This window comes from Urocampus carinirostris, chromosome 8, assembly GCF_059441175.1.
Source record: "Urocampus carinirostris isolate Australia breed hairy pipefish chromosome 8, RoL_Ucar_1.0, whole genome shotgun sequence".
Lineage (NCBI taxonomy): Eukaryota > Metazoa > Chordata > Actinopteri > Syngnathiformes > Syngnathidae > Urocampus > Urocampus carinirostris.
The window spans coordinates 26383763-26396936 of record NC_142356.1 but is presented as its reverse complement, the minus strand read 5'-3'; the positions used below and the strand labels follow the sequence as shown (position 1 = coordinate 26396936).

The 13174-nt window shown below is 39.0% G+C and overlaps 1 protein-coding gene across 1 annotated transcript in view; it reads left to right on the top strand.

The window, feature by feature from the left end:
* The first annotated feature begins 602 nt into the window (after nucleotides 1-602).
* parn (poly(A)-specific ribonuclease (deadenylation nuclease)) overlaps nucleotides 603-13174 on the top strand; it is a 20452-nt gene continuing 7880 nt past the window's right edge. Inside the window, exons 1-21 of the mRNA XM_088342141.1 lie at nucleotides 603-725; nucleotides 924-1001; nucleotides 2641-2720; nucleotides 2795-2862; nucleotides 3577-3658; nucleotides 3751-3811; nucleotides 4189-4357; nucleotides 4451-4513; nucleotides 4608-4646; nucleotides 4719-4761; nucleotides 7958-8038; nucleotides 8106-8162; nucleotides 8248-8325; nucleotides 8412-8455; nucleotides 8529-8571; nucleotides 10146-10221; nucleotides 10292-10402; nucleotides 10488-10557; nucleotides 10647-10702; nucleotides 10919-11005; nucleotides 11083-11332. Coding sequence (XP_088198267.1) covers nucleotides 707-725; nucleotides 924-1001; nucleotides 2641-2720; nucleotides 2795-2862; nucleotides 3577-3658; nucleotides 3751-3811; nucleotides 4189-4357; nucleotides 4451-4513; nucleotides 4608-4646; nucleotides 4719-4761; nucleotides 7958-8038; nucleotides 8106-8162; nucleotides 8248-8325; nucleotides 8412-8455; nucleotides 8529-8571; nucleotides 10146-10221; nucleotides 10292-10402; nucleotides 10488-10557; nucleotides 10647-10702; nucleotides 10919-11005; nucleotides 11083-11332 — 1655 coding nt within the window. The 5' untranslated portion in view covers nucleotides 603-706. The remainder of the gene's footprint in view (nucleotides 726-923; nucleotides 1002-2640; nucleotides 2721-2794; nucleotides 2863-3576; nucleotides 3659-3750; nucleotides 3812-4188; nucleotides 4358-4450; nucleotides 4514-4607; nucleotides 4647-4718; nucleotides 4762-7957; nucleotides 8039-8105; nucleotides 8163-8247; nucleotides 8326-8411; nucleotides 8456-8528; nucleotides 8572-10145; nucleotides 10222-10291; nucleotides 10403-10487; nucleotides 10558-10646; nucleotides 10703-10918; nucleotides 11006-11082; nucleotides 11333-13174) is intronic.

Below are 13174 nucleotides of genomic sequence, written 5' to 3'. Positions count from 1 at the left end.
TATAAGGAAGTGCGGATGTGAAGACACATTAGATCATTGTGGGTGACTACACAGCCACTCCCCAGGGTGGCACTCTCTTAAGGGAGGAATGGTACGCCGGAAATCTTGCACATAATTTTGTCGATTTTAATGATTATTTTCTTATTCTATTAGACAAAAATACAATTTCAACATACCCGTAGTTTTTGTTGCACTGGCAGACAACCCTTGCTCATTTTAAACATTACTTACGTTACTTATTTCGAAAAACAAGTTGAAATATATATTCAACCTTAAAAAAACGGTTTAAACCGTAGCAAAATCCAAAATTACAGCAAAATTATATCCCTAAATGAATAACCTGTATTCTTTTTACAAGCAAGGTGAGCACAAATGATAATCAATACTTTAAACTGTCGATTTGTGTAACATGATCATTTAAGCTTTGAAGAAAAAAAAAATCACAAAATGTTGCCTGGTAGTCATTTTTTAAAATTTTAGACGGAGGGTGTTCTTTAAGATTTTTTTGAATAAAGAAAACTGCATTGTCCCCCCAAAAACCTCTTGCGAAAATATTTCGAGTTCTGGGTGCAAGGTGCCTTGCTTGTCCTTGCAGTGAGAAACTTCGAATTCCCAGCACCTGAACGCACCTTAAAAAAGCCAAACGAGGTCGGCTAGCAACCGTTAGCTGTCAGCAACCGGCCGTAGTCCCAGCCATCACGTCGGGATGGAGGTGACACGCAAATGTAAGTTTTACACGATATCCTTTTTATTTTATTTTATACTTGTACTTCTCGCTAATCCCACAATTTAATAAGCGCGTGTAGCTTTAACAAAGTGCGCGTCTCCCTCCCTCTCTGTGTTTTTGCTAGCGCGTGTGTGAGTGTAGCACCTTAGCTTGCCAAGCTAACGCAAAAAATGTCCTTTTTCTGCAACATTTTCAGCTTTTAAAGACTGTTTAAATCTGGTTTACGCTGCGATAAACGAAGCCGACTTTCTTGCCATCGATGGAGAGTTTTCAGGTATGACCAGTGCATTGGTTTTCAATCTTGTTTCCAGTCAAATATGCCCCTTGAGAAATATTTTTCTCTGAGACCACTGCATAAACAGACGATTTTCATGAAAAAAATACACCCTCAGTGCTGTTGAATTAAATTCTATTTCATCAACTACGTAGTTTAACTATACATTTACAGTTTTTTTTCAGTTGTGAATTTTTATTGACTATATTTTTATTTCACAGTATTTTGTTTCAATCTTATCTTATCAAGTTAAATAATAATTATTAGAGCGTATTGATGCTATCTTTCTTCTTTTCCATAGATAATCTATTAGAATGAAAAAAAAACAACTGGTAATTGGAAACATATTTTTCTCATTTTGATATTTTTTTTAATTCAAATTAAAACATGTTCAAATATATGATAAATTAACCTGTCAGTTTTTTTGCAGTGCATGTTTTCATACACTTAAATGGACACTGTGTATTATTTGACCACTATATATAGCTGCATTGTGTAATGCAACCGAAAAGGGTGGTAAAAAGCACAAGGCAGAATACAAACTACAGGGACTTCATCCATCCATTATCTGCACCGCTTATCCTCAGTAGGGTTGCGGGGGAGCTTGAACCCATCCCAGCTATCTTTGGGCAGTGGGAAGGGGACACACTCAACTGGTTGCCAGCCAGTTGCAGGGCACACAGGGACAGACAATTCGCTCGCTCATTCACACCTAGGGACAATTCAGACCGGCCAATTAACCTGACATGCATGTCTTTGGAATGTGGGAGGAAACCGGAGTGCCCAGAGGAAACCCACACAAGCACAGGGAGAACATGCAAACTCCATGCAGGAGGTTCGATCTCATGACCTCAGAACCGTGACCCACACGCGCTAACCACTGCTCCGCCTGCTGCCCCTACTACAGGGACTTATAGTGACCAAACTGCATTTTGGTTTTAATTCCTAGCTAAGCTTTTTTGCAAACTTTTGGATTTTTACGGGCACCGTAGCGGCAAGAAGCCTCTGGGTGAGGCTCATGCTATGCAAAATAAATGCAAATTTTTAACCTACAAGTTTATATGACAGTTCTTGTATTTTTGCTTATCTTTTGAACCAATGTTTTCTTTATTTCATATTTTATAATGCACACAGCTCCCAGAAGTATTTATTACAATATGTTATTCATTTTTGGCTGAATGCAGAGATTCCAAATACTAAGAATTTTCTGTGGTTTACTACACCAGTTTATTGCCAATTACTTAATACGCATTTTCTATGAAAAAATACGGGAGAGAAAATCATGCAAAGTTCTATTCAGTATTGAAAATATTAGTTGTTAGAAATTTATTAAATTAATACAAAATTTGTTAAAGAAAGATAATGATCACCAGCTTATTGTTTGCACTATTTTTAGATTTACTATGATCTAAGTCACTCAATAATATTGCAAGGGAAAAATATTCCAAACTCGTAAATTCTGTCCATTCTGAAATAAAACTTTCAATACATGGCAGCTCTGTTGATTGTTGACTTTTAAATTGATTTCAAAAGTTCATCTACCCTCTTGGGGCCCTTGCGTACTACCATTTGCAAACAACTGCTATTAAGGTAATAAAAGCCTTCTAGTGTGGATAAGAGCCTTTTGCCTGTTGCCCAGGGATCAGCGATGGACCCAGCGTCAGTGCGCTCACTAATGGGCTGGACACACCGGAGGAACGCTACACAAAGCTTAAAAAGGTGTGAAGGCAAGACTCTGAAACCTATAAAATACTCTACGGTCCAATCTAAACTCTTCTCCTGTTGTCGGCAAGCATTCCATGGATTTTCTGCTCTTTCAATTCGGGCTGTGCACCTTCAAGTATGACCTGACAGACTCCAAGTGAGTGTTTTCACATTTGGATTGACTATGGATGGATTAGTTACTATAGTTATGCATGTATGAGGCACTGTTTTGTTTTTGTTTTTTTTTTGTCTGAAAAAGAACTCAAAGTTTGGGTGTGCGTTACACACGAATTCGAACGGTAGTGTATTCCTGTATATGTGCAATCTTTGATCAGTTCAAAAATATTGCTGACCACAATCGCTAAACAAGGGTTGCAAAATAAATCTAATCCTAACCACTCAACCACCAGTGATAAAGATAACACATGAAGAGAAATTAGGTTTTATGTTGTTATCACACTGTTGTTGTCACAGTACCAGAGATGAATTTTGGAGGATGGATAAAAAAGAAAATAGTCCTGTAAGATAAACGCATAAAAACACAATAAGGGAAACATCTCTGTAGTGTTTCTAAGGATGAATTTGACTTTAAAGGACATTAAATAAATACATTGTATTTTTTTTATGTTTGTAGTGTTCATAGTTTGTGTTACCAAAAAATTACATTTTATCATTCACAGTTAGTCACTTACAATACACAGTTTAAGCTGAGAAAAAGTGAAACTAAATTTTATAACAATAATAATTAGCCGTGTACATTAAACACGAAGTAATACTCACAGTTTATTTTATTTTTATCCTGTGGAAATTAACCGAAAACAAAATCCTACCTGTTTTATGCTCTAAAATGTTTTCTTCTTTTTTCTTGCAGGTACATCACAAAGACTTTTAACTTTTATATATTTCCAAAACCTTTCAACCGGTCGTCACCTGACATAAAGTTTATCTGCCAAGTAAGTATGACGTTTTTATGTTATTTTTCAGTTTCCTATACAGTTATACTAAAACTAACCTTGGACATATACACATTTTTTCATGATTCAAGAGTTCCAGTATTGACTTCTTGGCAAGTCAAGGCTTTGACTTTAACAAGGTTTTTTGTCACGGTAAGTGAAACGGGGATTCGGTCATCTATCCATATGTTGAGTGTGTTTGACTTTTGCTACTTCAAGCTGTTGATGAGAACTTGATAAGTGCATCATAAATAAAATACAGTGTTACATCTTGATTCAGGCATAATAAAGAGCTGATTTTTGGTTTTAATTTTCACCATCGGATGCACTTTGTTTTGTTGCCAAAACTTGAGCTGTTAATCGGTATGTGTTTAGTTTTTATTCATGATGCAGAAATGTACAAACTGTGTTAAGAAAAAATATTTTCATTCTCAAGAGTAAAAAAAATATATTTTTGTGAGAATAAACCCTTTTGAGATTTAATTTGAAGTCTCCATCGCTCAGTCTTAAGTGGAGCCATATTTTAACAGGAATCCCATACCTGAACAAGGACGAGGAAATCAAGCTAAGGGAGCAGACCGAGGATAGGCGAAACCAGCAAGCCAATGGCGTCGGAACGCCATCCTACATCTCGCCGTCCAGCTCCAAGGGTCCGGCCCACGTCCCAGATGAGCACAAAGACTTCATCAACAGAGTGGTGTGCGTACAATACTTACGTTATTGGTCAAAATTGAAACAAAGGCGAGCACCTATCTCGGTTTCATCAATCATGACATGCTTTTAATCGTATAGGGAGAAGGTTGAAGCCTTGTTCTCAAGCACAGAGAAAACCGTTGACCTCGACCCGTGCACTGGGTAAGCTGAAGCTTGTAGTTGCCTGTTAGCATAAAGTGTAATCGTGTTTTAATTACGTCCTGTTCATTTATTCATATTGGTCACCATGTTTTAGGTTTCAGAGGAAGTTGATATACCAAACTCTAAACTGGAAGTATGTCCTCTTTGCTGTTGTTTTTTAATTTCTCTGACTGTGATAAATTGTGATTTTCTTTTTGAATGTCAGGTTTCCAAAGGGACTTCATGTAGAAACAATGGATATGGACAAGGTACAAAATAACGTGACCAATTTATGTACAGTGAAACATACATTTTGATGTAAACTTTTCTAAAATGTGATGAAAGTTGTACAGCGTCTTGAGCAATATTTCAAAATAGAAATGCATACATCCTCGAAAATAATACATGTGAATCATAAAACGTATTGTGCTTTTAAAGAATAATAGGTTCATCCAGATTGGTTAAAGTCTGGCAAGTGCAGCTGTGGTTTGAGCTATCCTGGCCATGATTTCTGGTTCTGACCCCTCTTTTCCTTAACATTGATAAGTCCCGCTCTATTGGCATACAGTTTTTCAATGGTCTGAACTAGTTTCTGGCCTATGTTGTACTCTGCATGGTAGCCCATAAAGTGGCTTGCATTACCCCGTCCAACGCCTTCTTGAAATGTGATAGAGGTTTCTCTAGTGTTGTTGAAACTTCTGACATAGGATGTGCAGATCAAAAATCTGTTCTATCGTGGTCCTTCCGTCCCTGAAACCTGCCTGTCCTTCAGCTAGGATGTTTTCAGCCTGTGGTTTGTCTGTTCAGCAGGACCTTTAGCAAAACTTTACTTGGATGGCTTATAAGACCGATGGTTGTGTATTTGGAGCATAGTTGAAGGTTTCCTTTCTCTGGTAGCATAATTACTAGTGATTTTTCCAATGCAGGTGGCCACTGTCCTGTTTGCCAGATCTTTCTGCAAATCTTTGTCAAAATGTCCATAGTTTGCTCACCACCATTTTGAATGAGTTCTGATGGGATGTTGTTGATCCTTGGAGACTTTCCGTTAATTGCTGCCTCTACCTCTTCTCTGAAGATGGGGAAGTCGTCACTTTTCCCCTGGGTTGGAATTCCTTAGGACCCTCAAGGTCTCATGGTGTCTGGTGGTTTTAGAGTTTGGAGCAGTATTTTGTCTATTTATTATCTCTTTTTTCAGTTAGCTTATTTCCAGCCTCATCCTGAATAATGCTGACTTTTGCCTGTTTGGTTTGTGTTAGGTCTTTTACAATCTGGAAGGCTTTTTTTTAATATTTCTTGTTAAGGCACTCTTCTGTGAGCATTGGTCTTCTTGGCTTTTTTTCAAGCTTTTTCAAATTTTCTTGTCTGCTGCTTTATACTCTGCTGCCCCTCCATTCCTTTTTCTTTTCTTTAGTTCTTGGCTCGTGTCACACTTTTAGGGAATTTTGTTTGTACCCCACGGCTTTTTTATTTCGGTGTTTTCCTACAATTTATTTTTTTGATTCAGTCATCGTCTGAGAACTCTGGTCAGGGTTTCGACATCTTCGTCCAAGGCGCTCAAAGGAGCAAATTTCCAGCTGATAAAGGCCTGGAAGCTCTACTGCCTGTGGGTCTTTCAGCCACTCAAGGTCAAACTTGATCCATAGGTCGCCTCCAGAAGGTCACAAGTCATTGATGTACAGTAATTCCTTGTTTTTTGCAGGGGCTGCGTTCTAAAAAGGTCCCGCGATAGTCAAAACCCGCGACGTAGAAACATTTATCAGATATCAGTAACATAATATGTACGAATAACAAAATTAAAAACTTTGATCTACAAATGAAAACATAAACACAGAATTGCAGTTGAATGAATGGTCTTTTTATTTTCATTATACCATGGTACAACAGAATTTGAAGGGCTTCTCCTCGTAGTGTAAGAAAGAGATTTGGAGATTGGCTGTCTAGCAACGGGCGATCTACGGATTGATCTAGGTCTCTGGGATGATTAATATATAAGAATGTAGTGGTTTCCCACGAGTTGTAGCTCCAGGTCATCCGATTCATGGGTAGTAGATCTGGCGTTGGTGATATGAAGGCTCAGCATTGGTGGCATGAAAGTTGTTACTAGGGGTGGGACGGTAGACTTTGTTCACGATTCGATTGTATCACAACACAAAGGTGCCTTTTTGATCTATATCACGATTCTCGATAATTGCGATGTGAAGTGTTTTGATTCGATGTAATTGATTGTGATTTCATTATCTTTCCCTAAAAAGAAGCAACTTAAATCATACAGTTCTGGGATGATAAGCCATAAATGATGTTCAAACAATGCAGATCGCGTGAATTATTTATGTCAGATGTGGGCAAACTATGCCCCGTGGGCCACCCTTTTCACACAAGCTGCGACCAAGCAATCAGTGTATTTTTATTATTATTCAGCCAGTATCAACCATCAACATGATATCTACCGGAAATCATTTTTGTCACGCGAAGCTATCTACGTGACTCATCGCCTTTGATCGGCGCCGGGTGTTTTTTTTTTTAGACCCAACTGCTGTGTTGGGAGTCATTAGGTGACCAAACCCCCCAATTCCAACCCTTAATGCCAAGCGCCAAGCAGGGAGGCAATGGGTACCAATGTTGTAAGTCTTAGGTATGACTCGGCCGAGGCTTGAACCAGTGACCTCCCAGTCTAGGAGCGGGCGCCCTACCATCTCTGCTACCGAGCAGTTTTGGTATGTCTAAATTTGTCATCCCAAAAACTGTATAAAATCCCAAATCTGTCCATACTTTGGATTTAAAATCTAAGGGCGCCAGCCTTTGTTCTAGTCACCTGTTTCTCTCTCCATTTTCCACCTTCTTTCTTGCATTTTTGCGTACATATGACGTCAAATCGATTCTGGGGAGAAACGGCGATTTTTAAAAGTGGCCAAACCTAAAATAACGATAAATGATCGGATTTTTTTTGCCCACCACTAGTCGTTACATAGCCGCAGCAGTATGCTGGACCTGCGGCACCACTATAGCTTTTTCTCCTGACGCTGCCTTAGTCTCTTCCCAGTGTTCAGTATTTCTTTAAGCTTTTCTGACTTTCCTCAGTGTCTGATTTAATAGTTTCTTTACGATGCACAAAGCCGCTAAAATACTAGCGTTTGCCGTGCTTGGCAGTTTGTTTTAGTGCACACATTGACTTATGCGCCCCCCCTGTCGTTTGACTGAAAGCATGCATTTGCCTATCACAGTCTCACACAGTCACGCTCACTCAATATAGACACAAAGCCCTCCGCTACCTGACCGCGTGATAGCATTTGCTGTGTGTTGTTTGCTGCAGAAGAACATAACGCACAGTATAAATGTGTAAAGTATCGCACCGCGATACAGCAAAGTAGTACTGTACTTACAATGTGAGGAACGTTGATTTTAATTGAGCAATGACCGTAAAAATCTACTTTTATTTTTTTCTTTCTGTGCATTTTTTTGTCACAGAAAGAGCGCTTCATCCAAGTCAGCAAGGTGGATGAGGAGGAGAGGAAGAAGAGGGAACAGCAGAAACTGGAGAAAGAGCAGGTTTTCAAAAATGTGCCTTTATTCACTCATGAGATTATTTCATTTATATCCTTAATTTCTCCACCAGGGAGAGCTAAATGATGCAGTGGGCTTCTCTAGGGTCATCCATGCCATCTCCAAGTCTGTAAGTTAATGTTGTTCTTCTGGAAAAAAGACCTGTTTTAAAAAGTTAGTCATTAACAGATAACAAGAGATAAATGTGTCCACAGGGTAAACTGGTGGTAGGCCACAACATGCTGCTGGATGTGATGCACACAATCCACCAGTTTTACTGTCCTCTACCTGAGGTACACCAGCTGTGTTCTTGGATGGTGATTGTCTTCTCATTTCTGAATGACTGAACAGCATGCTCGCTTTCTCTCCCACTTTGTAGGATCTTCAAGATTTTAAAGAAGTCACCATGCGTGTTTTACCAAGGTACGTTTGTTGTCCACATCATTACCGCAAATTATGCTTCCTGTGTCTACAGTTGATTTTCGTCTCCCTACAGACTTCTTGATACCAAGTTGATGGCTTCCACTCAGCCTTTTAAGGTGAAAGAGTACTTTTTTGAAAAAGGAAAAGGTGCCTGTTTAGAGATCTATATTTATTTGTTTTTTATAGCTTACGAGCATACTTGTGCAGTGAAAAAACTTCACATTATCTTCTCAATACTTTTAAAGATATTTCAGTTAGCCGTATTTTCACAACTTAAAGGCACATTTAAAGGGTAAAATGTTCTTCAAAACGAGTCGCGCATTATGTCAGACGATGCCTGACTTACAAACGAGATAGGTTCCGGATGATCGTTTGTAAGTTGCTTCAGTGCTATATTTTGTATGTTCAAGGTTTATATAAGTATGTTAAAAGCTTGTATAAATAACCTGTATTGTTTTGTACTAAAAAATTAACATTTTATAAAATAATATGCTTTGTAAACATAAAGTTAAGTGTAATTTACTTTTGAAAGATGTGCTTTGAGTGGTCCTCCATAATAAAAAGTGGCCACAAAAAAGCATTCTGACCATTTTCTCAACCGCATCAAGCTTTCTTATTCCACTTTCTTTTCAAAAGAAACTGTTTGTCTCCTTACACCAACCATAATGAACAGATGCACAAGATATTTAACTGTAAAAACGTCAAAGTTCTGAGCGCGCTGGAGATTCAGCACACGTAGCTCTGTACATACGAACTATAAAGAGGAAGCAGATTTTTTTGGGTGGATGCTAGGTGACCTCTCACAGCACCACACGCCGGTAGCGGTGAAAAGAAGCACTACAGTAATGTCCCGTACTCGGAAAAACATGCAGACAATACAAAATCTAATTTACAGCAATGTCCGGGTATTTTTCGACATCCCGAAAAAAATGTTCGTATCTACCGTTTTACGTAAGTCAAATGGTTGAAAGTAGGGGAGTGTCTGTATTACATTTTCTTTAAAATGAATAGCGCGCCCCATTCTGCTGTCAGCCCTGTATATGTGTTGTGGATTTTGAAGCACAGGACAAGCCTAAGCTTCAAGGGGAAGTATGAGTGTTGAATAGTCTGTTTAAGAAGTATTATGTGCAAGACTAAGAATGTGCGACTCTGTCACATATCCACTAAAAACTTTAAATGACCACTTGTGATCGTGAAAATATACTACGTAACTGACGCTATTTTGAATGGTCACTGGATCCCAAACATGTGATCAACACAACTTAAAGCATCTCTGAAAACGGTGCGTGGCAAAGCATAACCAAACTTGTCTTGGCTCCATTGTAAAGTACGCGCTTGTGTGTATGGCATTGGTGTAAGGTAGGGGACACCATGTTAGTAAAGGACACCATGCTAACATTAAGCTGCGCCCTCTCAACAAGTGTCTTATTCGTGAGCCAAATACAACAAGAGCACATAAATAATAATGCCCCTTTTATTGTCGTGCGCCTTATGGTTGCTAAAATTTGGTAAACTTAAATTTGCATTATTGTACCATATCTTTCAGATTCACTAGTAGTCTAGGAGCAATTTAGAGCATAAAAACAACTAAGTCTGCTGGAATTGTGACTTTTCAAGTGAGTCGCACATAAACTAGGGAAATACGCACAGGATTACCATTTGTAAAGGCTCATTTTTACATATGTCATAGGATCTGATTAACAACACATCTCTTGCCGAGCTGGAGAAGCAGTTGAATGAAAGCCCATTCAAGGCTCCTCAAATTGGTGAGTAGACCCTACGGATGGACGTAAGCACTCCGCATTGAAGTGTAATGTGGTCGTGCTTTCCAATCAGAGGCAGCCGAAGGCTTTCCAAGCTACAACACAGCCAAGGAGCAATTGCACGAAGCTGGCTATGATGCCTACATCACCGGACGCTGCTTCATCTCAATGGCCAACTTCCTGGGTAGTGCGCCACGCCGTTCCTTTGGGACCGATGGACCAAAAGCAAATGTATATTTTTCATAATAACTGTTTTCTTTTTCCCCCAGGTTCTTTCCTGACACCTCCAAAAGCATATGTCTCTGCTCATTCTAAACTAATTGAGCCTTTCTTCAACAAGTGAGTTATTATAGTGAGATGTTTTTATTGGTATCTTTCATTATGTTATGCTTCCATTTTTTGAAAAAAATTGTTTTTCCATACAACAGGCTCTTCCTAATGAGAATAATAGACATCCCCTACCTCAATATCACAGGACCAGACTGTAAGTACTGCAGCTGGTCACACTTTGTAGTGGAAAATTAAAACCATTTACTGGCACAGCAACATTACAATTTGCCTCAGTATGCATAACTTCAGCACACTGAATTGTCATACCCTTGTCATAGGGAAAGCATATCATCACATAAACATTTAATCATCAAACCTCTTTCAGATATATCAGGTTTTTAACTCTAAATTTGTTTTTTTTATTTTCCAGTGCAACCAATGAGAGACAACGTCCTCTACGTCACCTTCCCCAAAGAGTGGAAGACCAGTGATCTCTACCAACTCTTCAGTGCCTTTGGTAAATTCTGACTTTAGCAGGATCAATTCTACTAACAAATAACAATGTCATCCTTTCTCACATACTGCCGACATTAGGAAATATCCAGGTCTCGTGGATGGATGACACGTCCGCCTTCGTGTCGCTGAGTCAAACGGATCAGGTGCAGATTGCCATGAACACGAGTCGCTACGCCGAGAGTTACAAGATTCAAACGTACGCCGAGTACATCAGGGGGAAGCAGGAGAAAGACAAGAAGGCTCCCGTTTCCAAATCCTGGCCGGAGGACGGATGGGTCAAGCCTAACTATGCGGCCTCCGCCTCGTCTACCAGCTTCGGATACTCGCAGTATGACTTTTATATCAAATTTCTCTATGCGAACAAAGGTTGTATTTATTAAGAGTAAGCACAAAGCCGCATGAATGTTGTTCTTTTAATGGGCAACAAAATCGGAAAATTGTCTCAGCAAAATAATATCTTATGAATCTCATTCGTCATTTTATCAAGTCTAGTCATGTCTATTTGTATAGCCCTTAATCACAAGGAGTCTCAAAGGGCTGCACAGACTATTGCAAACCACGAACTGTTATTACACCATCCCCTGATCTAAAACCTACATGAGGGCAAGGAAAACCTCACTTACTGTCAGCTTACACACAGAAGTTGCTTAAGGGTCAGGTAACTACAGCAAGTAAATAAAACTGCAGTCCCCAGAGATCAGATACAAATGGGTTGATTCTGATTCTGACTTCGTAGTCCATCAAAACAGTATTATTTGAAATGCGATGTTAAGACTGGTTGGGAAACAATGTATGTACTTTGCTGGATAATATTTTCAGGTAATGCTACACTTTCATTCTTTTTGTTGGAGCAAGTATTTTACAACTTTCAAAGGCTGCATAATAATTTCTAATTATTAACCCGGTTAAAAAAAAACCCTGGTTATTGCATGAATGTCCCACTTGGAGTATATTAAATGAGATATTAAAAAATGTCATGAAAATGTTGCATCATCCCATTCTCTTGCTGATTTGGTGGAAGTAGTAGTAGAACACAATACATTTGTGTTTTTCAACCAGTGTGCAGGTGCACAATAGTGTGATGTGTGACTTTGATCTACTGTGATGCAGCAAATTGCTTGCTTTTTTGTAACTTTAAAAAAGAAAAACATGCCATTGCTCAGTATCTTTGCTGTCTTCTAGTGATTAGTCAAGTATCTTCATTATTACTATATCAGTGGATGGCACAAGATTACTTTTTTATATATATATATAATATGTATACTTGTAATCCTTTGCTACCTTGCACTTCGTACTACGCAGCCTCAGTAAATCGGAGGTTGAAAATGTTTCCGCGATTCATTATCCCTGATTGCATATTGCCGGCAGAGCGGGTTTTTGTTAGGCCTGGTGGCTCTTTTTGCCATTCAATCTACCAAAAAGTGAACTGCACTCTCCAATCCCATATTGCTGCAAGCTGGGGCTGGGGCACAAGGTAATTTTGTCAGGAGGCATGCTGTTCTGGTCTGCCTAAATTTAAATGCACATTTGTGCCTCCATTCCATTATCCCCGGCCGATTATTGCTGAGAGCAGGTGACAATAGAGCATTTAAAAATTAGTTTTTAAACGTTTTCTACAAACGACATGCCCCGAGATTGTTTAACAAAAAGGGTGTGCCTTGGCTCAAAAAGGGTTGAGAAACTCTGCATTGAACAACATCCAAGTCACGTCACATTTAAATGTATAGCCCTCAATCACAAAAATGTCTCAAAGGACTGCACAGGATTACAATGACACCATCGCCTGATCTTAAACCAACATACGGGCAAGGAAAAACTCAAAACCTTAGCATGAGGAAAAAAGAAACCTTAAGAAGGGGCCTCACAAGTGGTAATCCCCCTTTCAATGTGACCAGGGTGGAAAAGATTTAGCATTGGGTCACAGTACACAAATATCAATAAAAGAGAACACTAGGTAACATGCTGAAATTTGTCTGGAAAGTGCATGACAGCAACGAAGCAGCTTCCCATCTCAACCATATATTGACATACTATACTCATGTCCCAAATTAACTGCTACATACATTTCTTTTGCTTCTGTTGTATCCTTTACATTCATCGGGGCCATCACAATCCTAAACAAGTGCAATGTATTGAAAAATATATCATTTTATTCCTCTACTTATTTTGG